This window comes from Chelonia mydas, chromosome 7 (assembly GCF_015237465.2).
Source record: "Chelonia mydas isolate rCheMyd1 chromosome 7, rCheMyd1.pri.v2, whole genome shotgun sequence".
In the NCBI taxonomy this organism is placed as follows: domain Eukaryota; kingdom Metazoa; phylum Chordata; order Testudines; family Cheloniidae; genus Chelonia; species Chelonia mydas.
The window spans coordinates 24,933,233-24,959,016 of NC_057853.1; the positions used below are offsets into that span (position 1 = coordinate 24,933,233).

At 41.4% G+C, this 25,784-nt stretch overlaps 1 protein-coding gene across 1 annotated transcript in view; it reads left to right on the top strand.

The window, feature by feature from the left end:
- The window catches only part of IL17RD (interleukin 17 receptor D), a 116,166-nt gene extending 91,992 nt beyond the window's left edge, over window positions 1–24,174 (top strand). The window contains exons 10-15 of the mRNA XM_043550616.1: window positions 1,127–1,192; window positions 3,233–3,287; window positions 4,305–4,415; window positions 5,877–6,061; window positions 15,945–16,881; window positions 20,546–24,174. Coding sequence (XP_043406551.1) covers window positions 1,127–1,192; window positions 3,233–3,287; window positions 4,305–4,415; window positions 5,877–6,061; window positions 15,945–16,881; window positions 20,546–20,661 — 1,470 coding nt within the window. The 3' untranslated portion in view covers window positions 20,662–24,174. The remainder of the gene's footprint in view (window positions 1–1,126; window positions 1,193–3,232; window positions 3,288–4,304; window positions 4,416–5,876; window positions 6,062–15,944; window positions 16,882–20,545) is intronic.
- The last annotated feature ends 1,610 nt before the right edge of the window (window positions 24,175–25,784 follow it).

Sequence of the window (25,784 nt, forward strand, 5' to 3'; positions counted from 1 at the left end):
TTATCCAAAAATAAAATAATAATAGGCCAACGCTTTACGGGAAGTGTGTACCATAGACTGATGGCAATGGTATGGATTTATTTTGCTGAATACAACAACTCCATACGTTTGGGTAATGTTTCATCTTTCCTACTGGTACTGCTAGTAACTATTATTTAGGGCTGGTCTACACTAGGGAGCTTACAGCAGCACAGCTGTACCGATGCAGCAGCGCCGCTGTAAGATTGCTCGTGTAACCGCTGTATGTCAGCAGGAGAGAACTCTCCCGTCAACATAATAAAACCACCTCCACGAGCTCTCCTGCTGACATAGAACTGTCTGCGCTGGCGCTTCTGAAAGTGTAACTTATGTCGCTCAGGGGGTGTTTTTCTCACACCCCTGAGTAACATAAGTTATGCCGACAAAAGTAATAGTGTAGACAAGCCCTTAAACTGGGTGGATGTATAGCTTAATTGTCTATTGATACAGTCATGTCCGTATGTTTAAAATTAGTTTTCCATTTTATTACCCATTTTTGTTATAGTAGGGTCCAAAATGTGCTAGGTGCTATGCAGACATTTAGGAAGGTACAGTACTTGCTCAGAAGAGTTTACAATGTAAATCTTTGGTCCAAATTCACTGTCACCCTGCTGTTTGTTTAGTTATTTACACCAATGTAAAGAGGCTGTAAAGTGTGCTGAAATATTGCACTGATGTGAATGACTACATAAGGTGCAGGGTAGAAGGGAATCATACCTTTAGCATTTAGAGATCATTTATCAAGGCAGTTGCAGTCTGCTGGGTTGCTTTCATTTTGTTGAGTTAAATGATCCATGGCAGGTGGCAGGTTGTTCAGTCCGCAAGCGCCTGAGGTTAAGGAGCTTCAGGGTATAGTGTAAAACTTACATGTTATCTCAAACTTTCATAGGCCTTTGGTGGCCGGAGATTCCAGTCCTGAGACATTTGAGTAGAGAGGTTTGTATTTCTTTATCAGTATTGAATTGGATTTTGTTTGATGGAAGGTGCCTGTGTACATAGTGGAAATGTGAATTTTCAAATCAATAACATTAGCTGCAAATGCGTTTTCCGTTAGCTTTGTAAAGCATGTGAACTACTTGTAAAATAGTTTCCTTCCTTTTCTTTGCAGGAACAAAACACGGATATCACAAGTTGTGTTCTTCAGAATATAGCTCCAGGGGATTACATCATTGAGGTAATATTTGAGAAGAGCTAATTTAATGCAGCTAAAGAAGTAAGATAAATAAATTAATTGCAAATAAAATACCGTGGGCCACATTCTGCTGTAATTTACAGCCTTGTACACCCTCTCTGAATTCAGTGGGGCAAATTAACATTTTTAACATTATTTTAACATTAAATTAACAAATTAACATTTAACAGGTCAGATCATACTTGGGCCTTGCATGGCTGTGCAGTAGTGGAAAAAGAGCAAAAAGCTTCCCTGTCTTGCACCTCCCTCATGCAGAAGCCAAGCACAGTTGCAATCTGTCTGCTTTCCCGAGCACTGATCACTGCTGCATCCTTGCTGTGCACCAAACCAAAATCCTATTCAGAATTCTGGAGCTTGGACCCATCTTAATTATATTGTAAATGTTGCTTATTTCTTTAGGTTTAAATATTAACAATACAGTAGAACCTCAGAGTTATGAACTGACCAGTCAACCACACACCTCATTTGGAACCAGAAGTACTCTATCAGGCAGCAGCAGAGACACCCCCCCCACGCACACAAAGACACCCCCAACTACAGTACAGTACTGTGTTAAATGTAAACTACTAAATACAAAAAGGGAACGCAGCATTTTTCTTCTGCATAGTAGAATTTCAAAGCTGTATTAAGTTAATGTTCAATTGTAAACTTTTGAAAGAACAACCATAACGTTTTGTTCGGACTTGCGAACATTTCAGAGTTCCGAACAACCTCCATTACCAAGGTGTTCTTAATTCTGAGATTCTACTGTGAAGAAAACTCCTAAATTCTAGGTGGCTTGACATAACAAATTACCCAGGCAGCATTAAAAAAACAAATGTTCAAACAAGGAAAAATAGTGCAACTCAGCCAGCCCAGCTCACTCAGGCAGGCAGCTTAAAAAAAAGCTCCTTCTTACCCCACCATGCCATCATTCTACTAACAAACCCTCAGTCCTCCAAATCCAGTAAGACAGATGGCTTTTGCAGCATGCCTGGAAAGTCCCTAAATTCTGGCTACTTTAGACCAGGGAAGGGAGTGGGTTGCAGAGTCCTGGGCCGCTCACAGGGAATGCCTTGTCCTGCCAGTTTCTCCCTGTCTTTTATAACAAGAGGGATCCAGCTCAGGCATCTCTGCTGACCACAACTTGGCAGTATGTCAGGGGATCTGATGTGGCTGGCTTCTCAGGCAGGCAGGTCCCAGGCCTTTTAGGACTTTAGAGATCATAACCAACATCTTAAACTCTACCTGGGGACCAGTAGGCAGCCAATGCAGATTCTGGAATGCCTTGTACAATATGCTCCCAGCGAGATCCCCTATTCAGTAAGCAAGCTGCTGCATTCTGCACCAACTCAGTCTTCAAATGGCTTTAAGGTGTAGCCCCATGTAGAGCACCTTTTAGTATTCTAATATTGAAGTAACAAAGGCATGCAGCCTCCTGCTCAGATGCAAATGGCAAAAAGCTGACTGAGTTACTGCTGTAATATGATCATCCAACAACATAAAATAATGATGTTGGGGACTTTGGACCCATTGAGTAAAAGTCTATTAGGTGCTTTTATTTGAGTAGGGGAAGAAAAGGCAAAAAATGTTCATGAAAATGTTCATTGAAAATGTTTTGTGTATTTTTGCTGATTGTGAAAAAATTTAACCATCTCCATTTTTGTTAATAGAGAGGATTCAAAGAATATGGAGCCTATTCATGAGACTTTTACCTCCTACATCCCACTTCCATTCCTCCTCCCTCCCTCTTACCCCCCTTTTCCTTTGTCTTGGACATTAATTGGGTTGGATTGTTTCCTTATTTTAATAGGCAGGTTTTGTTTGAGGATAGTATTCCAGTTTTACCGCAATATGATTTGTATTCTACTCATCCCTGATCCTATCTAGAAATCACTAATTCTAGGTACTTCTCATCAGTCATTTGTAATGGTAGCTTCCCTCAGTTCTGGTCCTTGGGGTAATTGCAGTGTTTTTCACATTGCAAAAAGCATTTTTCTGTATCTTTTCCAGTATTTATAATGAGAATTTTCTTTTTTAAAGCTGGTTGATGACACTAACACAACAAGGAAAACAATGCACTATGCACTAAAACCAGGTAAGAATTTTCTTTTTAAAGTCAACCTGTACTCATTTGTAGTGATAATTTGTGTTGAAGATCATTTGCCAGAATAATAATGATAGGACTAATGGGGTTTGACCACACACTTAAATGCAGTCTTGTGATCTTTTTGACAAAAAATAATATTGCTTTTGTACATGTGTGATTTTTACTTCCATTTTTGCTTGTACAGAATTGCAAAAGCAAATTGTGCAAGATAAAATTAAGTATAAATACGATTTTGACTGTTAGTAGTTTTACATCAAAATATTGTAGAACGAGGAATCCTTACCAGAAACTAATTTTTGCTATATACACTAGTGTAAAAAATCAGTTTAAAAATTGACGAGACTGTATCTTAGTCACATGCAAGTAGTAGCCTGCAAGCAGAGTGTGGAAATAATGTAATGCAAATATGTAAGCAACCTAATGTAGGACTAATGTAATCACACACTAAATAAAGTTCTACAGTGGTTACCTTGCAATCAATTATCACAAAGATCCCATGATGGGATGAAGACTGTGGGTGACAACTTGTTCCTCAAGCACTATGGAACTTTCAACCATTAGGGTAGAGTTATCTGTGCAGGAGACAGAGCTTTCTCTGGGGCCAATTTGATGCCAAATTCCCCTAGGCACCAAGGACCATCAGAAACCTCACCAACTTCATTCCAAGTGCAAGGCGCATTTCTTCAACCTGCATTCTCTAACATAAAAACAGAGCAGAACATTTAAAAAAATAAACAGAACCCAACCAAAACAAAACTGCACTACACACACAATTCTTTCCCTGGGGAGAGAATGAGACAGAACAAACCACATGCAATAGACGTTAGTCACCTCATTTAATGCATTATTGGAATGCACTCAGATCATAGCTTTATATTTTGTATATTTGAGAATTATTTGATGATAGTGTGCTGCAGTGGCAGTCAGTATCAAATATGAAGATAAGATTAGATAATGATACCATAACTTACTTGCACAGTGTTAATTCTGCTTTATTTTTTAAAGTACATTCCCCGTGGGCTGGACCAATAAGGGCCATTGCCATTACCGTTCCCTTAGTTGTCATCTCAGCATTTGCAACGCTTTTCACAGTGATGTGCCGTAAAAAACAACAAGGTATGGTGTTTGTTTGGCATGTCGTTTTATTTGAAGGAGAGTTTGCTTGTCAGAGCAAATCTGAAAGGAAAATAGATTTATTCAAAACACAAATTTCTTTATCATAAGAGCTTTCCTTTTCACTCTCCCCAACCCTGACCTCACCCCCAAACCTCTGCATCTGCTTGAACTTGAAGCAAAGTCTTAAAATCCAGTGTTTGGTATTAATTTGTTACCCAGGAAAATATTGTTTCATATGTCTTGCATTATGACTTCACTGCAAAATCCAGCAGAAGGACAAGTTGGGTTGTGTGAAGAGAAAACTTATTTGGTTTGCTTTTTGTTTGTTTGTTTTGAATGTCTATTAGTGAAAGTAGTGGAGGGGAGATAAGACTATGCAGAGAGTGAAGAGATCCTGAAGACGATATATTTTAGACTATTTCCTCTTTCAATACAGAATTATTTAACTGATGAATCATAGTGGAAGGAAAGCAAAACCCTGAAGTGTGCATGTAAGCAGGTGTAATTTGCAGTCTGCCATGGAACAGAATCTGCACCCACTAGATTTAGTCCAAACTTACTCCCCCCTTCTTGATCGGCTTTATTCAGAATTCAGATAACAACAAAACCCCTTAAATCTCAGCCTAATCCTTCTACTTACATCTGACTATTCATAAGGTTTCCCTGCAGACACTTCCTAGCTTAGACTCCAGCAACCTCTGCTCACTTTTGCCTCCCTTATATCTAGGGTGGAGCTTGCAAGCAATACCTGCCACACTGATTTATCAGGAATTAGTCAATACTATGGTTCCAGGGAGTGATTGGGTTTCCCTCATATAGAAGATGACGTTTAAGCCCCTAAGCCTCAGATCTGTGATATCTCTCTGGATCTTGGGGATGAGGGATACTACAGATGACAGAAGTTATCTGGGCTGAGTCCTTTTCCCTTCTGGCTCTTTATGACATATTAGCATGGCTCCAGCAAAAACTCAGATGAACGCTAAAGAATATGGGCATGCCACAGAGAGATATTGCACATATTTCTGAAGGGTACCTGGCTTCCTGGAGTTTCATTCTCTTCCCCTACAAGTATCACTGTTTTAAAAGGAGCCCATTGCATTACTAAGCAGGAAACTCTCACAGGGAAGCATGTTCTGATTGCTGAACAAAGAGGTGAGGCGCCTATAACAGTACTGTGGTAATTTCATAGGGTGAGTGGAGGTGAAACTGCCTTACTTCTTCTATTCACAAAGCAAATCTTTCTAGACAGGTCTTTGCACAGGCAATAACTATCCAATCAGTAACATCTTTCACCTCACAGGCTAATAAAATGGAGGAGGAAGAAAGGAGGGAAAGAGGAATGTCTTGGGATGAAGAGCCTTTTACTAGATACTTGAATAATGAGTCTGTCGAGGTTTAAAGAAAATTTTTGATCTTGGATACGGTGAAGATTTTTGCTTTTTTTTTCCCCTTCCAATTTAGAAAATATATATTCCCATTTAGATGAGGAGAGCTCGGAATCTTCTACATATGCTGCAGCACTCCATGTGGAAAGGCTCCGTCCCCGTCCAAAAGTGTTCATCTGCTATTCCAGTAAAGATTGCCAGAAACACATAAATGTCATTCAGTGCTTCGCTTATTTCCTTCAGGACTTCTGTGGCTGTGAGGTAAGATCACCACTTCTTCTTTTAATGTTTGGAATTGCCTTATTCAAAATATTACCCCTAAAACTCATGATAGCCTAGCCCTTGAAAATATTTCACTTAGACAGAGATATTCTAATCTCTCTTTGGTAAACAGAGTAACTTCCATTAGTGTTAGTGGAAACTGCCTACATTAATTTTATCTGTTGTGAAGGGGTTGGGCCAGATGGCTACAGGAGAGTAATAGAAGGCAGATATATTAGCCCCAGGTTAAGTAGGTCCCTTTTCCCTGGGTAAGGTAACAGGGAAGGTTCCAGAACAATCAGGAACCTTCTGGAGACGATTAAGAGAGGCTGATTAGAACACCTGCAGCCAATCAAGAAGCTACTAGAATCAATTAAGGCAGGCTGATCAGGGCACCTGGGTTTAAAAAGGACCTCACTTCAGTTTGTGGTGTGCGTGTGAGGAGCGGGGAGCAAGAGGCGCTACGAGCTGAGAGTGAGAATGCATACTGTTGGAGGACTAGGGAGTACAAGTATTATCAGACACCAGGAGGAAGGTCCTATGGTGAGAATAAAGAAGGTGTTGGGAGGAGGCCATGGGGAAGTGGCCCAGGGAGTTGTAGCTGTTGCACAGCTGTTCCAGGAGGCACTCTAGACAGCTGTATTCCACAGGGCCCTGGGCTGGAACCTGGAGTAGAGGGCGGGCCCGGGTTCCCCCCAAACCTCTCAGTTGCTGGTCAGACACAGGAGGAGTTGACCTGGACTGTGGGTTCAGAAAAACGGTCAAACTGACGGCTGCCGTGAAGCTGCAAGGCGAGCAAATCCGCCAATAAGCGCAAGACCCACCAAGGTAGAGGAGGAACTTTGTCAGGACTGGTGTCAGGAGTGGGATTTGGTGTACACAGCACGGCGGAAGGAGGAGGGTCTTTGGGGGGAAAAAAGGGGGGAAGGGAGAGGGTTTTTTTTTGTTTTTTTTTCTCACCACAATGGAGGAGGTAGTGCGGGCACTGATACAAGCCACGGCTGCCCAGCAGGAGGCTACCAGTGTCCAGGCAGCTGCCCAACAGGAGACTGTCTGGCTGCAGCAAGAGACTAATCACCTGCTGATGGACCAGGCTGGTCAAGACCGGGCTATGTTGCGGGAACTGGTAAACCAGGTCAAGGCCCTTACAGAGCTGAACCGCGGCCATGATGGGACGCAGATCATGCAGGCCAACAATTGGCTGCAGAAAATGTCGTGGGAGGATGATGTAGAGGCATATCTCCTGGCCTTTGAGAGGACAGCCCTGCGGGAGGCTTGGCCCTAAAGAACAGTGGTCTGGTATCCTCATGCCATTCCTGTGTGGGGAGGCCCAGAAGGCCTACTATGATTTGCCTGAAGAGGCTGTGGCAGACTACCCCCAGCTGAAAGCAGAGATCCTGGCCAGATCTGAGGTAACAACCACAGTGAGGGCCCAGCAATATCATGAGGGGAAGTACCAGGAAAACAAAACCCCTATGGTCCCAATTATATGACCTCATCCATCTCGCATGAAAGTGGCTACAAACTGAGTCCCAGAGTCCGGAGGAAATACTAGAGGTTCTGGTCATTGACCGGTACATGAGAGGACTACCACCAGACCTTCGTGCTTGGGTAAGCCAGAATGAACCCTCCACCTACAACGAGGTTGTTGCACTGGTAGAAAGGCAAAGGACGGTGAGGGAGCTGACCTGACCAGTTAAGGAAGAAGCACCCCGGGTTAAACTAGCAGCACCAAGACCGAAAGCTCGGGTCACTGGGCCACCAGGAGAGCCCAGGTGGAAAAAGAGAGGGGCTGAAGGCCCACCAGAAGACACAAAGAGTCGGAGCACTGAGGGGCAAGAGGATCCTGATGTTAGACTGTCCAAACCAAGAGACCAGGGAATGCCTAGGGCTCCATACAGATGTTACGCCTGTGGGAAGTGGGGACACATAACTGTACAGTGTCCCAATGCCGAGGAGCCTATGCAGTGTAACCTGGGGAACTGGGCAGACCCATGCTCCCTAATCCACCTTGTGGGGGTCTCACTAACCCCACATATGTACACCAGACTAGTGAAGCTAAATGGGGTAGAGATCACGGCTCTAGTTGATTCGGGGAGTGCTATCACACTTGTCTCGGGGAAGCTCGTGAAGCATAGTCAGCTGCTGTGGCTTAAGTGTACGGGGATAACATGCGTCCATGGGACAGTTGGTTATTACCCCACCATCCCAGTAAAAATCGAGGTTCAGGGGAACACTACTGAGGTAGCAGCAGGTGTAGTCCCTGAACTCCCATACCTGGTGCTCATAGGGAGGGACGTCCCAGGCTTTGGAGACTTACTCCCAGTACGGGAATTGGAGAAAGGGGGAAGCCCTGAAGTTAGTGAGGCATCCACAGTAGACTGTCAACCCCCAATCTTCTCTGAAATATCCCCAGATTTGTTGTCCACTCCCAGACAGGGTAGAAAGACGAACAGGGAAAGAAGAGCAGCTAAGGCCTTGGGAACCGAATACTGGCCCAAAGCCAGAGGGTTGCTCTCGTAGGTAGGCGGACCCGAGCAGCTGAAAAGGAGGCCACCCAGGAGGGAGAAGCACCCAAGTCTGACCCATACCCTAATGCCCCTGAACCAGTAGAGCCAACAGAGACTGGCCCCCTAGATCTGGGGCAGATTAGTCCCAGGAGAGGAAATATTCGACGGGACCAGGCTGAAGTCCTAAGGTACTAGAACATTAGGAAAGAGGTGACCGAAATAGATGGGGTCCCCGTGGAAGGGAAAACCCAGGGACCAGGACCCTACTTCATAATGAAGAAGAATCTCTTATACCAGGTTGCACCAGTAAAGGGGCAGAAGGTACAGCAGATCCTAGTACCTCAAAAACACCAGAATGCTATATTAAGTCTGGCCCATAGTCATCTTTTTGGGGGGCATTTGAGGGTAGAGAAGACCCTGGTGCGGGTCCTGCGACGATTCTTCTGGCCCTGAGTACATGAAGACGTGCGGAGGTACTGTGTGTCCTGCCCAGAGTGTCAGCTGCACAGTCCCCGTCCCACTTGAGGGCACCTTTAGTACCCCTTCCTATCATAGAGGTCTCCTTCAAGCGAATAGCCATGGACCTAGTGGGACCCCTGGAGAAAACAGCCTGGGGCCACCAATATATATCTGTCATTCTGGATTATGCTACTCACTACCCGGAAGCTGTCCCCCTGCAGAACACGGCCTCTAAAACGATAGCTAAAGAGTTGGTGGGGATCTTTGCCCGAGTGGGGCTACCAAAGAAGATATAAACAGACCAAGGTACCCCATTTATGTCGAAGCTAATGAAGGACTTCTGTACGCTGCTCCATGTACATACCCTGAGAACTTCAGTCTATCATCCGCAGACCGATGGGCTGGTAGAAAGGTTTAACCGAACCCTCAAGGCAATGGTAAGGAAAATGATAAGTCGGGACGGGTAGGATTGGGACAGCCTACTACCCTACCTTATGTTTGCGGTCCAGGAGGTACCTCAGGCCTCAACTGGGTTTTTCCCCCTTTGAATTATTATACGGACGCTACCCCCGTGGCATACTAGGTATCACAAAAGAAATCTGGGAAGAGGAACCCAATGAGGGGAGAAATATAATTGACCATGTGTTGCAGATGCGAGAACGGATAGTCCGGGTCACCCCTATTGTACAGGAACATTTGGAAAAGGCGCAGGAGGCCCAGCGAACCCATTACAGTTGCCAGGCAAAAGTCCGACAGTTCCAACCAGGGGATTGGGTAATGGTGTTGGTACCCACTGCAGAAAGCAAGCTTTTGGCCCAATGGCAGGGGCCCTGTGAGGTGGTTGAACCCGTGGGGGAAGTAACCTACAAGGTATGGCAGCCAGGACGCCAGAAACAAGAACAAATTTATCACATTAACCTCTTAAAGCCTTGGCACCAACGAGAAGCGTGTGTAGTGGCCCAAGAGACCCCGATCCAGGGAAATAACATGCAGGGGCAGATCAGGATATCCACTGATCTGACGCTAAACCAGAAGAAGGAGGTAACTGAGATGATCAACTGATACCAGGACATGTTTTCAATCAAACCAGGTCGGACCACCGAAGCCTATCACCACATTATCACAGACCCTGGGGCAGAGGTAACTTTAAGGCCCTATCAGGTCTGTTTCAATATACTGTTCTTCGTTTTGGACTGCATGGGACACCTGCCACCTTCCAGCGTCTTATGGACAAGCTCCTATGGCCCCATACCAGTTATGCAGCGGCATTCCTGGATGATGTGATTATTCACACCCCCGACTGGGAAACCCACTTAGAAAAGGTGGAAGTGGTTCTGGACATGCTAAGACGGGCTGGCCTCACAGCCAACCCAGCCAAGAGTGCTATAGGGCTAGCCGAGGCTAAATACCTTAGCTACATTGTAGGAAGGGGCATGGTCAAGCCCCAACTAAACAAACTAGAGGCTATCCAAAATTGGCCCTGGCCAAATCGGAAAAAGCAAGTCCGGGCATTCCTGGGTGCGGTGGGGTACTACTGACGATTTATTCCCCATTTTGCTACCAGAGCAAATCCTCTGACAGATCTGATAAAAGCCCAGGGTCCAGACATGGTGAAGTGGACAGATGCCGCAGAGAAAGCATTCATGGATCTACGGACAGCCCTCTGCAGGAACCCTGTGCTTATAGCCCCAGACTTCAACAAAGAATTCATTTTACAAACAAATGCCTCTGAAGTAGGATTGGGAGCTGTCCTATCGCAGATGGTTGGAGATGAAGAACACCCAATCCTCTACCTCAGCAGGAAACTCCTCCCGAGAGAGCAGAAGTATGCCGTGGTTGAAAGAGAGTGCCTCGCTGTGAAATGGGCCATGGAAACACTACGTTATTACCTTTTGGGACGATGGTTTACCGTTGTGACCGACCATGCACCCCTCCAGTGGATGCAGCAAAATAAAGAGAAGAACACAAGGGTGACCAGATGGTTCCTGTCCCTACAACCTTTTCAATTCACCATAGAACACTGGGCTGGAAGCCACCATGGCAATGCAGATGGCTTGTCACGAGTAAACTCCCTGACGTCCCAAGTTGCCCAACCCCATAGTGTTGAGCAGAGGCGGGAGGGATATGTGACAGGGTCAGGCCAGATGGCTACAGGAGAGTAATAGAAGGCAGATATATTAGTCCACCAAGGTAGAGGAGGAACTTTGTCACGCTATGTGAAAATTTTCCATTTAGAGGAAAAAAGCAAACCAAATAATGCATAAGACACAATATTGTAGATAATTTGTGTCAGTCCTAATGCTCTCGTTCAGTCATCCTTAGCTCTTTATATATTAACTACCAGAAGCATATGCACACATTATGCTTGTCTAGTTATCAGAATTTATATCTTCTGTAGATTACAGCCACAAAGAAGCTCTATAATCTGTCTAATCTAGTTTAATATTTCTAAGGCACCTCTTATGCCTTGGTATTGAAGCAGTGATCCCATGCATGCACATTTGAATCAATCAGAAATCTTGTCCAGAAGAAGGATTTGTGCAACACACACATTATAGATAATAAAACCTTGCTAATTTGGATTAACCCCTGAAATTCTTTATCATCCTCAATGGCTTATTCAGTAAATTTTTCATTCTTTTGATGCTATATGAAAACATCAAACTGCATTTTTAATGGCATATAAAAACATGGCCTAGGCCTGTATCTTATTTTTTTTTTTTTTTTTACTGTCTGTCTTTGATTCAAAATGATATCAGAAAAATATCAAAATGACAATTTGACTGACTAGGTTCAAATTCTCTGGCAGTTTTCTAAACCTGAGAGAGAATGTAACGAATAGTTCACTTTTAAAAAGGCAAAATAATTATTAGTTTACAGAAACCATTTATGTTTTCTTTTGTTAAACTTTAATCCAATCAAAGTCTAGTTAGTATTATGTATGAATTCAAATATTAGTATTAGGTCATATAGCAAGTGTGTCCCCTACTGGCAGAATACATTCTTTAAAATCATTGCTTGTTTTCATTTTTGTGCTTCTGTTTTTTTATTTTTATGTTAATAATTTATTCATACTTAAAACAGAATAAGATGTTGTATATTTAGCTTGTCTGAATTCCTTTTTTTCAGTTGTGATGATAGCACAGCATCACCACAGCTATGTGGAATGGAGTGAAAGCCAAGTGCTTTTTGCATAACACCTCTGGGGTCATTCAGTATTTGGTAAATAAAGGACAACTAGACCTAGATAAAGATAGACTATGTAGCAGTGGTGTTTAATATAAAAAAACAAAGTTCAGAAGATGACAATGAAAGTGTCTGTATCTTTGGCCTACGGAATTGGATTATTGTCTAATAAAGCAAAGGGGAATGGCATTTATTGCTGTTTAAAATGCTAACCTAATTATGCTAAAATTAAAAAGCCTTGTTCATAAGTACAAATAGTAAAAGCACAATTCCTGGTCTTTCACTGACATCTCTCGTCTCCTCATCCTCCTTTCTCTCCCCCCCCCGCCCCCGACACACACACACATATTTATCAAGGCAACATATATCCCAGCTGTAAAATGATACCGGACCCACCACATATCTTCAAAGTTCTTATGCATTCTTGGGATCATGATCCTGTGCAGTAGCTTCCTGTATATTATATATAATTTGTTTTGTACATTGTTGCTAGCATAGTAGAATCATACGAGGAGATAACAGAATCTGTATTTACAGCAGATTCAACATGTTAATCACACAAGTGTACAATAATTAAGAATTGCATGTAGCACATAAAGTGGAGTGTTCAGAGTGGGTTCATTTTACTCTTTAACCAGGTAGATAAATGGTCAGTGAATTGGGCCACTCTTCCAAAATTTTCCAGGTTTGTTTCTTCTTCACAAGCACCGACACTGCAGTGTTTTTACCCCCTGCTTTGGAAGCAGCTACCCAACAAACACATAATAGTTTGGCCTTGTACTGTTATTTGTAGATTTGGTGCTTTATAAGTAGGGCCCTACCAAATTCAAGGTCCATAATGGTCAATTTAACGGCCATAGGATTTGAAAATTGGTAAATTTTACGTTTTCAGGTGTTCAAATCTGAAATTTCAAGATGATGTAACCACAGGAGTCATGACCCAAAAAGGGAGTGGGGGGGAGTCGCAAACCTGTTGTAGGGGGGTCATGGGATTGCCACCCTCACTTCTGTGCTGCCTTCAGAGCTGGATTCTGAAGGCAGCAACCGCGGAGCTTCCTGCAGCCACAGGAGGTTCCCGGAGATGGAGGTCGGTCTGATTGCCTCCCTGCTGCTGGGAGCGCCCCAGCCAGGGGTTCCTAGCTGCTAGTCCTGGCTTGCTCTTCCTCTGCATGGCTGCTCTTGGGTACTTCTCCCAGCTGCAGAAAGCTCTGCGCGCACGCGCACAAACACGCACACACGCGCGCACACACACACACACACTCTCTCTCTCTCTCTCCTTGCCCCCATCGCTCCGCAGCTGCAGGAGGAGGGGTCACTGTACAGGGTGTGCCCCCCTTCAAGATGCAATTATTAGCTTGTTTCAATAAAATAAAAAAGATCAGGTGAACTCGACAGGATTTATTGATTGACACTTTACAGCAGCAAATAACACTCAGCTCCCTGATTGGTAGATATGGGCATCTGAGACAGTTTTGTAGGGTAGTGATCTCAATTGGTAGCCCCAAACTTGAGAACAAAAGCCTTATGTTAACAAAAACAAGTGGAAAAAAATGTTCTGGTTTCAAATGTCATTAATTGAATGTCAGCATGGAGCATCCAGCAACTGTGTCTTTCTTCATTTCCTATCTCTGTGCTGAAGACACTTGTCTGTGTTTAGAAACTGCTCTCTCTGCATCCAGGGAGTTCGTTGGAATTGTCAGACAGCGCTGAGCTAGCCTTGCAAGATGGGGAATTCAGCCTTCCATTGAGTTCCAAAACGGCAGCACAGGCAAACTACAGTCCGCTTCTTTTGCAATATTTTTGTAAGCAGGTATTTCCAGTCTATAGTTCTTATCAAAGCCAGGAATTGCATTAAGCAAGGTTACATCCACCATCAACAGGAGCGCTGTTGTTAGTTTCCTGTCTGTACATCTTTGGCCTTGTCAGAAATAAAATCAAACAGAACACAGTTGTCTTGCTCATTTGTGGGCTCATCCTAAATAATTTCAAAAGACTCACATGAGTTAATTTGAGACTTCATCTCCTCAAAATGTGTAGCAAAAACCTTTGGAAAGTAGGCCTGTCGTAGCTTATTTGTACTTAGTAAGCAACCGGCATTTTGTACGTTCCGTTGAATGAACTCATGCAGTTTTGGGTGATCACGTTTTTCCAGTGGTATATTAGCACTTACAAATGCATCCACAAGTTCCATTCTAGCTACATGACTGGTCTCAGAGCTCGCTGTCATCTTTTGAAAAGGAGAAGAAATTGGTTTTTGGTTTTTTAACTTTTTGTTTACCAACAATTCACTATCTGCAGCCTTCTTTCTGCTTTGATAGATTTCCGAGTCTAAGTGGCATTCAACTGTTGCCCGACGTGTGTGATCCAGTGAAATATTGTAGCTTGTACAAAATAGTTTGTCACCATCGGCATGTAGTATTAGGCTTCCAAATTCTTTCACACAATCCGCTGCAGTAATCATTTCTGAGATTTTTAAAATTTATTTTGGACACTAATTTTACAGTAATTACGCATTTCTTCTGGTGGGTAGTCAATTGAGATCGCTACACTACAAAACCTCCCCAATGTCTATATATACCAAATCAGTGAGTTGAGCCCTGAGTGTGATTTGCTGCTGTAAAGTGTCAATCAAAAAATTCTGTCAAGTGCTTCGCCTTTTTATTTTTATTGAAATAAGCTAATAATTGCATGTGGAAGGGGGGGCAGTTCCCTGTACAATGTCCCCTCCCCAGGCAGCTACAAAGGGAGGGGGACAGGAAGCGAGTGGGGCGGAGGGGGTGCAGAACTATCTGCAGCCGGGATTGATACCCAAGAGCAGCTCTGCAGGGAAAGAGCAAGTCCTGTCCTGCCGCAGCCATGCCCTGACTAGCAGCTAGGAGCCCCCTGCTCGGGTGCTCCCAGCAGCACAAGGACAATCGGACCCAACTCCTCAAGTCTCCTCCAGCTGCAGGAACCTCTAGGGCTGCTGCCCAGTCCTAGAGTGTCCTGCAGCAGGGGGAGGCACCCAGAGGTGGGTCTGGTCTCTTCCTCCCCTCCCCCTGTCGCAGAGCAGCTGTCCCTCCCCAGCCCAAGCGGAGCTAGGAGCACCCTTTACTGGAGCATTCCTAGGAACAAGGGGAGATCGGGTTTCACGGGGAAGGGCTTATTTCACGGTCTGTGACATGTTTTTCGTGGCCGTAAAATTGATAGGGCCTATATACAAGTAATACAGGAATGTAGGTATATTGTTCCTTAAACAATAGTTAGGCAGCAAAAACACATTATAACTAACATTTTCATTAGAACAGTTGTGAAAGTTAGCCTTCTTGCCCACAGGGCCTGCAGGTTTCTGTAACCCATTGAAAATGTTATAGTTCCAATGCCAAATGTACAACCCTTACTCACTTTGATGAGCACTTCACGACACAAGTAGTTCCATTGAGTTCAGAATGACTCTTCATGTCAGTAAGTGCTTACCCAAGTGATCAAGAGTCAGAGTTTACCCCTTTGTTAACTACTCTTAAAATGTATTACTTATTTCTGTTTGAAAATAGTTTCCATTCACAGCATAGACAACCTTAGTCTTCCTCATCTTTGATTCACATCTGCTCCAAGTGGGTTCATTGAGCTACAAGTGGGTTCATTGACTGCTACAAGTGGGTTCATTGAGCATTTACAACACATCTAGCCTTTGTTCAGTTGCTAAATCCAGCATTGTATGTTAACCCAGATGCTCTCTTCTTTTCCAGGTTGCACTGGATATCTGGGAAGATTTAAAAAATTGTAAAGAAGGGCAGAAAGAGTGGCTTATTCAAAAAATCAATGAGTCCCAATTTATCATCATTGTATGTTCCAAGGGAATGAAATACTTTGTGGAAAAAAAGAACTGGAAGCACAAGGGAGCAACTAGAGATGCCGAGAAAGGAGAACTCTTTCTGCTTGCCATATCTATCATTGCTGAGAAGCTGCGTCAGGCAAAGCAGAATTCAGATGACCTCTGCAAGTTCATTGCAGTCTACTTTGACTACTCCTGTGAGGGTGACATTCCTGGCATTGTGGATCTAAGTACAAGGTACAAGCTCATGGATAACCTCCCTCAGCTTTACTCTCACTTACACTCCAGAGAGCTGAGCCTTCAGGATTCAGAGGTGTACCCGGTAAATATTAGCAAAAGAAACTACTTCAGGAGCAAATCTGGCCGGTCCCTTTATGTTGCCATTTGCAATATGCACCAGTTCATTGATCAGGAGCCTGACTGGTTTGAGAAACAACTCATTCCTTTTCCTCAACCTCCTTTACATTACCAAGAACCTGTGATGGAAAAATTTGACTCAGGCTTGGTTTTAAATGACTTAGTGAGTAAACAGGTGACTGATGGGGATTTCTACCTGAAAACAGATGTAAATATTATTCCTGCTGTAAATTCAGACTCTCACTGTATAATTCAGCACTTTAACCTTGGAGAAGATGCAGAGACTCAGGACATTCAAGTTGGTAGCTCTGTTCTTCAGCCATTGTTGCATGTTGTAAAAGCTGCCAATCTTCCAGATATGCCCCGGGATTCAGGAATCTATGATTCTTCTGTTCCTTCATCTGAGTTATCTCTACCTTTAATGGATGGACTTTTGACAGACCAAACTGAAACCTCTTCCCTTACGGAGAGTGTCTCTTCATCTTCAGGTTTAGGTAAGATGCAGTAGTTTTTCTAAATTGCATTAATACAAAAAATTCACATGTTGCTGTAATACCTTTAGCAACATAAAACTGAACATTGAGTACATAAGATACCATGGAATAAGGGACCATATGAGAAGCTGGAGAGAAAGCTAGTTAAAATATAGAGCTAGTCAAAAAAGGAAAACTTTTTAATTTTTTTAGTTGGTGGTAAAAAATGTTCATCAAAGTTTTAAATTTTGACCATTCTCTAAGCTTATTGAAACTTTTTAAAAATTTTTAGTTTGCATGTAGCTCTAATAGAATATAAAATGGTGTCTTCCCTGAGCTGATCCAGAGTCATTACTGTACTGCAGTTAACTAAAAGCTCAAACCCACACAAGGTATTAGGCTTTTTATAACATATGCTACATAAATGCTATCTGCTGCTGTTGTCTTATTGACCATGATGTATTGAATGTGGTTTAAGAACTGGGGAAAAACAGTATTCAGCATTGTATTTATTGTAATTAGTGTGATCTACTGACTTTCAGCTCTTCCCTAAGCAAAATGAACAGGCAAACATTCTATTTAGAGGGTCATAAGCTTGAATGATTCACTGTTTGTTCAATGTATGCTGAGTCTTTTAAGTCTTGTCTTTTAAGAAACTGAATTTACCTTGGTGGGTATTAAAGTTCAGACTCTTAGTCATAAGTACCGTTTGCTACAAGGTGGATGTGGAGATGACAGTAGATATGGAAGAGTTGAGTAGCAGGCCTGTTGGAGAAAACATATAAAACCTGAAATGCCAAATGTGGGGAACATACAGATTTACCATTTTTATTGAGTAAACCTTGAACATCACCTCACCCAGTCATTCATTCTGAATTCACACATGTAGTTCTCTTTAACTCCCTCAACACTGCTAATCCATCCCTTCCTCAAAGGCCTGGAAAAACCTTGCATGCTGCTAGACTTCAGGCTGTCAGAGCAAGCTGAGATGTCAGTTTCAGAGTTAAGGGGCCCACTAGGAAAATGCTGTCCAGCAGTCCCCGTCCTGTTTGAATCACGGGGCTGTCAGCTGAAGCATCTCTGCTGCCCAGGAATTACTAGAGGAGAGAGGCAATCCCTCCAATAATTGGTTCTGAAGTCACGTAGCTAATATGTTTTAACTAACACATTTTAAAGCTCTAGTATCAATTGGGCAAATTGTATTTTAACATGGGTGAGCTGATAGCAGTGAACCTTACGGAAGAGGTTTCAAGGCTGTATTACAAACAATGGGCATACTCACCCAATTATATAACCCCAAATAACCCTTGCTACTTTTTTCAATTACTTCTCCCAACCCACATTGGTCATGTATGGCTAGGGTCTCAGCCACCTCCCCTCTTCTAAGCCACAATGTCCAGTAGGCCACGGGTGAGTTGGAAGAGAGAGAAATCTAGAATTGAGCATTGTGTGCCTACTAAATACACTGCAACCTGTACTTTCGCCTAATTGTCCCACATACCCATGATATTTATATATGCATTGTAAGCCAACATCATGTACTGAGTATGGGATTTAGGAGCAGTTATAACAACCTCTACATTTTGAATCAATAAACACCTAGGCTCATAGATTCTAAGGCCAGAAGGGACCATTACGATCATCTAGCCTGACCTCCTGTGTAACACAGGCCATAGAATTTCCCCAAAATAATAGCTGGAGCATATCTTTTAGAAGAAGATCCAGTCTTGATTTTAAAATTGTCACTGATGTAGAATCCACTATAACCCTTGGTGAACTGTTCCAGTGGTTAATTTACTCTCACAGTTAAAAATGTACACATTATTTTGTATCTGAATTTGTCTAGCTTCATGTTCCAGCTGTGGGATCATGTTATACCTTTCTCCACTAGATTTAAGAGCCCATTATTAAATATTTGTTCACCTTGCAGGTATTTATAGACTGTAATCAAGTCATCCCTTAACATTGTGTTTGTTAAGCTAAATAGATTGAGCTCCTTAAGTCTATCATTATAAGGCATATTGTCTAATCCTTTAGTCATTCTCATGGCTGTTCTCTGAACCCTCTCCAATTTATCAACCTTCTTCTTGAATTATGGACACCAGAACAGGACACAGCAACAGTCACACCAGTAATAAATAACAGAGGTAAAATAACCTCTTTATTCATACTTGAAATGCATCCCAGGATCTCATTAGCTCTTTTGGCCACAGCATCACATTGGGAGCTCATGTTCAGCTGATTATCCGCGAAAACCCCCAAATATTTTTTTAGAGACATTGCTTCCCAGGATAGAGTCCCCCATCTTGTAAGCATGTCCTACATTTTTTGTTCCTAGATGTATACATTTACTTTTAGCTGTATTAAGATGCATATTGTTTGCTTACGCCCAGTTTACCAAGAGATCCAGATCGTCGTGTATCAGTGATCTGTCATCTTCATTATTTACGACTCCATCAATTTTTGTGTCATCTGTAAACTTTATCAGTGACGATTTTATGTTTTCTTCCAGGTTATTGATAAAAATGTTAACTTGGGTAGGGCCAAGAACTCATCTCTGCAGGATTCACAGGAAACAGACCTGCTTGATGATTCCTTGTTAACAGCCACATTTTGAGACCTGTCAGTTAGCCAGTTCTTAATCCATTTAATATGTTAATTTTATATCACTCTGTTTTTTTTCATCAAAAATGTTGTGCGGTACCAACGTCAACACTATTACCTTTATTAATCAAACTTGTAACATCATCCAAAAAAAAGATATCAAGTTAGTTTGACAGGACATATTTTCAAAACACATGCCCATGTTAATTTTCATTAATTACATTATCCTCCTTTAGTCCTTTATGAATCGAGACCCGTAAGAGCCCCTCCATTATCTTGTCCAGGATCAATGTCAGGCCTGTTACTACCCAGGTTATCCTGTTCACCCTTTTCAAAAATTGGCACAACATTAGCTTTCTTGAAGTCTTCTAGAACTTCCCCAGTGCTCCAAGACTTCCTGAAAATCAACATTAATGATCCAGTGAGCTTCTCTTCCAGCTCTTTTAAAACTCTTAGATGCAAGTTATCTGGACCTGCTGATTTTAAAATGTCTAACTTTTGTAGCTTCTGTTTAACATCCTCCAGAGATACTAATAGAATGGAAAGAATGTTATCATCATCATATAAGGAGACTACATAATCTGTAAAAGGTTTCTGTCCTGGATATTTAGATTTTTTTAAGTCACATAAGTCGAGACTAATGATAAATCTTCATGCAGTTATCAAATTTCTGTGCATATTTCAGGACAGACCTTTCCTTTCTCCTTTAAAGTAGTGTCCACTTTCATCTCATAGTAGTTTGATCTGATAACACTTTTCATCCTGAAAGAATACCGTTCCACAAGAGAAACCTCTCAGACAGGCCATTGAATTAGGGTTGATGCACTAAGGTTCAAACTCACTTAGATCTCTAACTTCCTTCATTGTACATGACATAATGTTAGTCCATTCGTCAGTGAGAACTTCTCTGAGTAGACTACCATGAGGAAAGGTTTGCATTATTTCTTTATTTCTGATCATAATGATATGGCCTGAGGATAAGGCATTAGGATATCAACTCATTGTGTTCTTTTCAACATACCGTTGTACAAATAAAACGATTACTGTTCAAAAAATAACATGCCCTTTTTTTCTTTCCCAGGAGAAGAAGAACCCCCTGTGCTCACTCCTACAAAATGCCTAGTCCCTGGAATATGTAAAGCAGAACTTCACTGCCACATCCATACCGATGAACTGCAGGCAATTGCACCTTTATAATATGTTACAAGATTGTTAAGCATCGCCACTTTATCAATAGGCTCTGTTTGTGTGTTAACCATCACATCACCCCAACTGCTAAAACTTCTTGAAGGAACAAGTGCTTCCTTGAAGGATCTGCTATTCCTAAGGGAATTTGTGGCCAGTAGACATTTACCTTTAGGTCTCTTTATAGACTCTTTTCTGATCTGAAAATGTAGCATTGAAAAAGATAAAGATACACTTTGAAATTACCAGCTTAAATTGCATGTTGAAATTATACTCTTTACAGATATCACAATCAAAAATCACTTCTGATGTTTTTATTAGAAATATTTTTAACTGAACCATACAATAACTAGTCACTTTTGGCTGGATGATTAACTATCTCAGTGGCACAACATGTTTTGCAGCAGAAATTCTGGTTTTAAATGCTGAAATATTTAATAGTATGAGTATTTTAGTGATGATCAGTGGGATTTTTGTGACAGGAGTCATGGTCATAAAATGCCAAAGGCCAGACCTAGTAAATCTCCAAATATTAGACAAATATTCCTTTAGCAAACATTTAAGCATTTTTTTCAACCCTGTCCCTCCAAAAAGTTTGTCTAGTCCAGTGCATTCCAGTGGAAGGTAAAAGCATGTGTCCTGTCCCCCACAGCTCCATCTCTGTCCAGATTTTGACACACATGTAAGGGAAACATGTTGTGCCATTCTGTCATTTCAACTCCAGGATGGTACCATGCAAGGCTATAGGACACATATGTTTATTGGATTTCTTGATGTCCATTTCAAGGTTTAATTGTTTTTTGTGGAAATCTCTCTTCAGACTCAGTTTCTTTTAAATGGTCTTAGTTCTGTCTGATTTTGTGGAAGATAAAATTCCTGTTCCCTACATGTTTCCCACATTGAGCTCGTTGCAGTATCAGGAATTTGACTTAGGAATACTCTGTTTTAGAATGCTGCAGCCTTTGAGGGTGAACATTGCAATAGATGCAGTAAGTGAAGCTTCTTGCTTGCCTATCCAGAGCTAGGGTAATTATTTCTGTTTTTTAAAAATTCCATTCTTGACAAGCTGGCTACAATGTCTCACAAATAAGGCCATGGTGAACCATATCACTTATATAATTTAAAAAAAAATCCTCTATACCTCTGTAGAATGATGCAGTGGAAAGCGAATCTCCTGTCCTCTTCCTGGATGGGTTGGTGGGAGAAAGGATGCAGAGAGTGATGGAGAAAGAGTCACCATATCTTGTCTTTGTATAGGGCATTATTGGGCCTGAGGACAGCCCTAACAGAGTTTGTGCTTGTTGTAGAAAGTATATAAACTCCAAGTTACCCCATAAAAATGTGCAGCTTCACATCCATTTGGAGCATAGGAAGTTACAGTAGGCAGTGAGTGACTGGCTATCTGCATATCTTTGTATTGGGCAGCCACAAGACAAATGTGTGTTGGTTATTTTGAAGTTCCCAGTACTGAAAATTACCTAGTGAAAGGGATAAGTATTCATTTTAAACTCATGTTATATTAAGCAAAGTTCTAATTACAGACACCCTATACTGCATCTGGCCACATTTGTCTGAAGACAAACAGCATGAAGTTCCTTCTATTGCAATGATGATTTAGTTATATCTTCATGTGAGAGACCCCTACTGCTTCCAGACAACAGTCTCTCATAAGCAAAATAAAATTTGAATACCCCAAATCTTGCCACTGTAAATAATAACAAAGGATGTCCTGTTTGGCTACCTGTGCTAAATTTACTAATCTGGGGTCTAAACTGCACCCTATCCAATCCCATTGACTTGGGGTTGCATTGGGTGTTAATCAGGGTGTAATAATAATTATAGCTGTCCATAGCTTGTCAAAAACCTTTCTCTAAGTGGAACTTTCTCAATTCTGTGTTCGTTTATTTTAATGAACAAACAATGCTGGGTTTTGATACAATTCTCAACAGGTATCTGAGTACATGAATCATATTTAAATGTAATCATTGGCAGCAGAATCCAGCACACTTCATAACTGTGGTACAAAACAATAGAATGAGGCAGATAGATACACGGGTATTTATGATTTATGATGGAGCTTTACTTCTACTAATGTAAAACTCCTCACCTATTTTTCGGTGTAATTTTTCTGCTAAACTCAAAGTGAATTCCACAAGCTCAAAATGTCACAAGGATCTTAGTTAATTCTAAATAGTGTGCAAATGATCTGAAAGCATGGAAACAACTACAGATGATTCTTATATATTGTGCCTTGGATTGTACTGAAAGCAAAATTCTTACAGTTGCCCCATTCTATGGAAGTTTAAAAGTACTTGGGTCAAATTAGATAGCATCATTTAAGAGCAAATCCTGCCCCACCACCTGCAGGTGTGGAGGACCCTGACTCAGTGGGGTTTGTGCAGTTCCATTGCAGAAAGAACCGAAGACTGGATGCCTGGATACCAGGCAGGAGGTTTGACTGGATGCAAGGCAGGAGTTTTTCACCTGCTATGTGCAGCAAAGCTGAGCTCTACGGGGAGGTGACTGGACAGGTCACAGCCTATTACTTCGTGCAGGACTAAAGATTTGGGTGAATTCCTGGCTCCATTGAAATCAATGGCAAAATTCCCAATGAATTCAGCGAGGCCAGGATTTCACCCTTGACTCTTAACAAACAGTCATTTTCAAATATGGATTGATGAATCTGTTGCAAACTAACATTAGTGTTTTCTTACTTAAAAATTTGCTGTATAATCCTGCTAATCTTAACTGAGTCTTGACGTTATAGATAGTCTGGGGAGATACCACAAGCAAATTAATTTTAGTCAAATATATTTTTTCCCCACCAGGTAGTGGATGGAAGCCTAATTTTGAACGCCTTTGGGAGGGAAAAGAACAGAAGTCATTATAGGCTTTGTGTATAGACTGTAGAAAATAGCAGACCACTTTGGATTTTTATTTTAATTAAATGGAATTATAAAATGGAAGGAAATAATGTTTAATTTACTTTATAGTGATTTTTTGACAAAGTTAGCCACTTTGATTTTTAAATTCAGAAAAATTGCATACATATTTTGGGGGATAGAGGAGGGGAATTACTACTGAGTTTGCAAGAATTCTGTTTTTTTTCCCTTAAGAGGCCACGAGCAAAAGCTCTTGTTAAAAAAAAAAAAAATGAAAAACCAAATATGTTGATATACATTTTAGAGATTAGTTTTCTACTATTTTCGTGTGTTAGTAAAATCTAAACAGAATGTAAATGGTGAAATAATCCCTCTTGTTACTACTACACTCTACAAATGTGTTGAAATGTGATCATTTTGATGTGTTTATAAGATATATGTTTTCTCTGAGGATGAAAAAATAGTGGAAAGCTAAGGATGCAAGACGTAGCTGTATGTTCAACATTTACATTGATAAATATAGTTTTTGTATTTTGTACATGTATATAAACTGACAGTAGACAGCAGCTGATATTTGCAGAAATTTTTTTTATGGTACCATAATTTAGAAGTTAAACATGAAAATAAAAAGTCATAAGACATGGTCCTGTTACTTTTTATGTTTTTATAATTAGCATGTTTTTTTCTTCTTTAGCTATATGTAGTGTAAGCAAACATACCAGTTCGCTGTGCTTCTATTAGCAGGTTAATAGTACTGAATCTGAGCTTTCTACCTAATTATTTTTCTTCTTCTTCATATCTCACATTTAGCAGATAAACTGATATGTACTGAGGGACTTTTAATACCAAACAGCTGTAAAAAAAAAAACATAGTTGTCTACAAGTTCTGTATAGAAAGATGGATTTTGTTAATTTTTGAAGTAAGACTCCTTGAGTGCAATAATTGTAATTATTCTCTCTGTACATTACCAGAAGGTCCCACAACAGTGCATGATTTTCTGTATGTCAAGTGAAGTCTAATCACATCATCCAGAAAATGTGTGATAGTTTGGACTGAATAAGTTTGATTCAGAAGAATTGAAAATTATCTAATTTTTATTTAGCCTCTTTTTCATCCAAATGGATTCCAAGCGCTTGTCTAATGTATTCTGCAAACTATTCCCCGTAAATAAAGTCTACTCAGGTAAGTCAGGGTTTTTGGAATGGACTAATACACAGTATGACCCTGTCTATTCTAGAAAATTATGTACGAATATATAAGGGATGTGTGAAATATTACTTGTTTAATTAGAGAATTGAATTGCTTGTAACTGTACTGGTATAAGCACAAACAGTTAATTGTCCATGCTAGCCAGGCTGAATGAGTTTAAGTTTTGCATTCACAGTAATGCCATCTTAAATCTTTTCATTTGTAATGTCTCTGAACATCTATCCCAAAATTCCTGGGATGTCTGCCGTAACAGTGCATTCTGGGAGATTTTTTAAAGCCTCTAGTACAGCGGTTCTCAAACTGTGGGTCGGGACCCCAACGTGTGTCGCGACCCCATGTTAAAGGGGTCACCAGGGCTGGCTTAGATTTGCTAGGGTCTGGGGCCAAAGCTGAAGCCTGAGCACCATCGCCCAGGGACAAAGCCTGAGGGCTTTAGTCCTGGTTGTTGAGACTCAGATTACAGGCCCCTGCCTGGGACTGAAGCCCTTGGGCTTCGGTTTTGGCCTCCCCCACCTGGGGCTTGGGCTGGCTCAGGCTTCAGTCCCCTCTCCTGGGGTCATGTAGTAATTTTTATTGTCGATGCAATGAAGTTTGAGAACGCCTGCTCTAGTGCATTGTCATACAGTAATGACAGGACCAGGTGAACCATTTCAGCTTGTCTACATCGACACTGGCAAAAAACAAGTTCATAAAGTATGTTCATAAAGAACTGGTTAAACCTTAAATAGTTATTAAACCTGATGAAAGTAGCTTTTTCTAACTGGTTATTGGACCACTTGTAATCCATTTTTAGAGCCATACCATTTGTGTATGGATGCAAAACATTCTATGAACTTTACCTGGTTTAATTTTTCAAAGATAGGCCACCCCTAAATGTCATCTGCTCTCTACTGAAGTATTGAGCAACCTCTGAAGACAAAGTGAGGTTAGCGTTCAACAGCACATACACATTTAAAACATGAAATGGAAGAATCCTGTATCCAGCTGAAACTACAAATCTAGAAGATCTCTTTTAAAAACACGATTTCGTACTTAAAGCATCG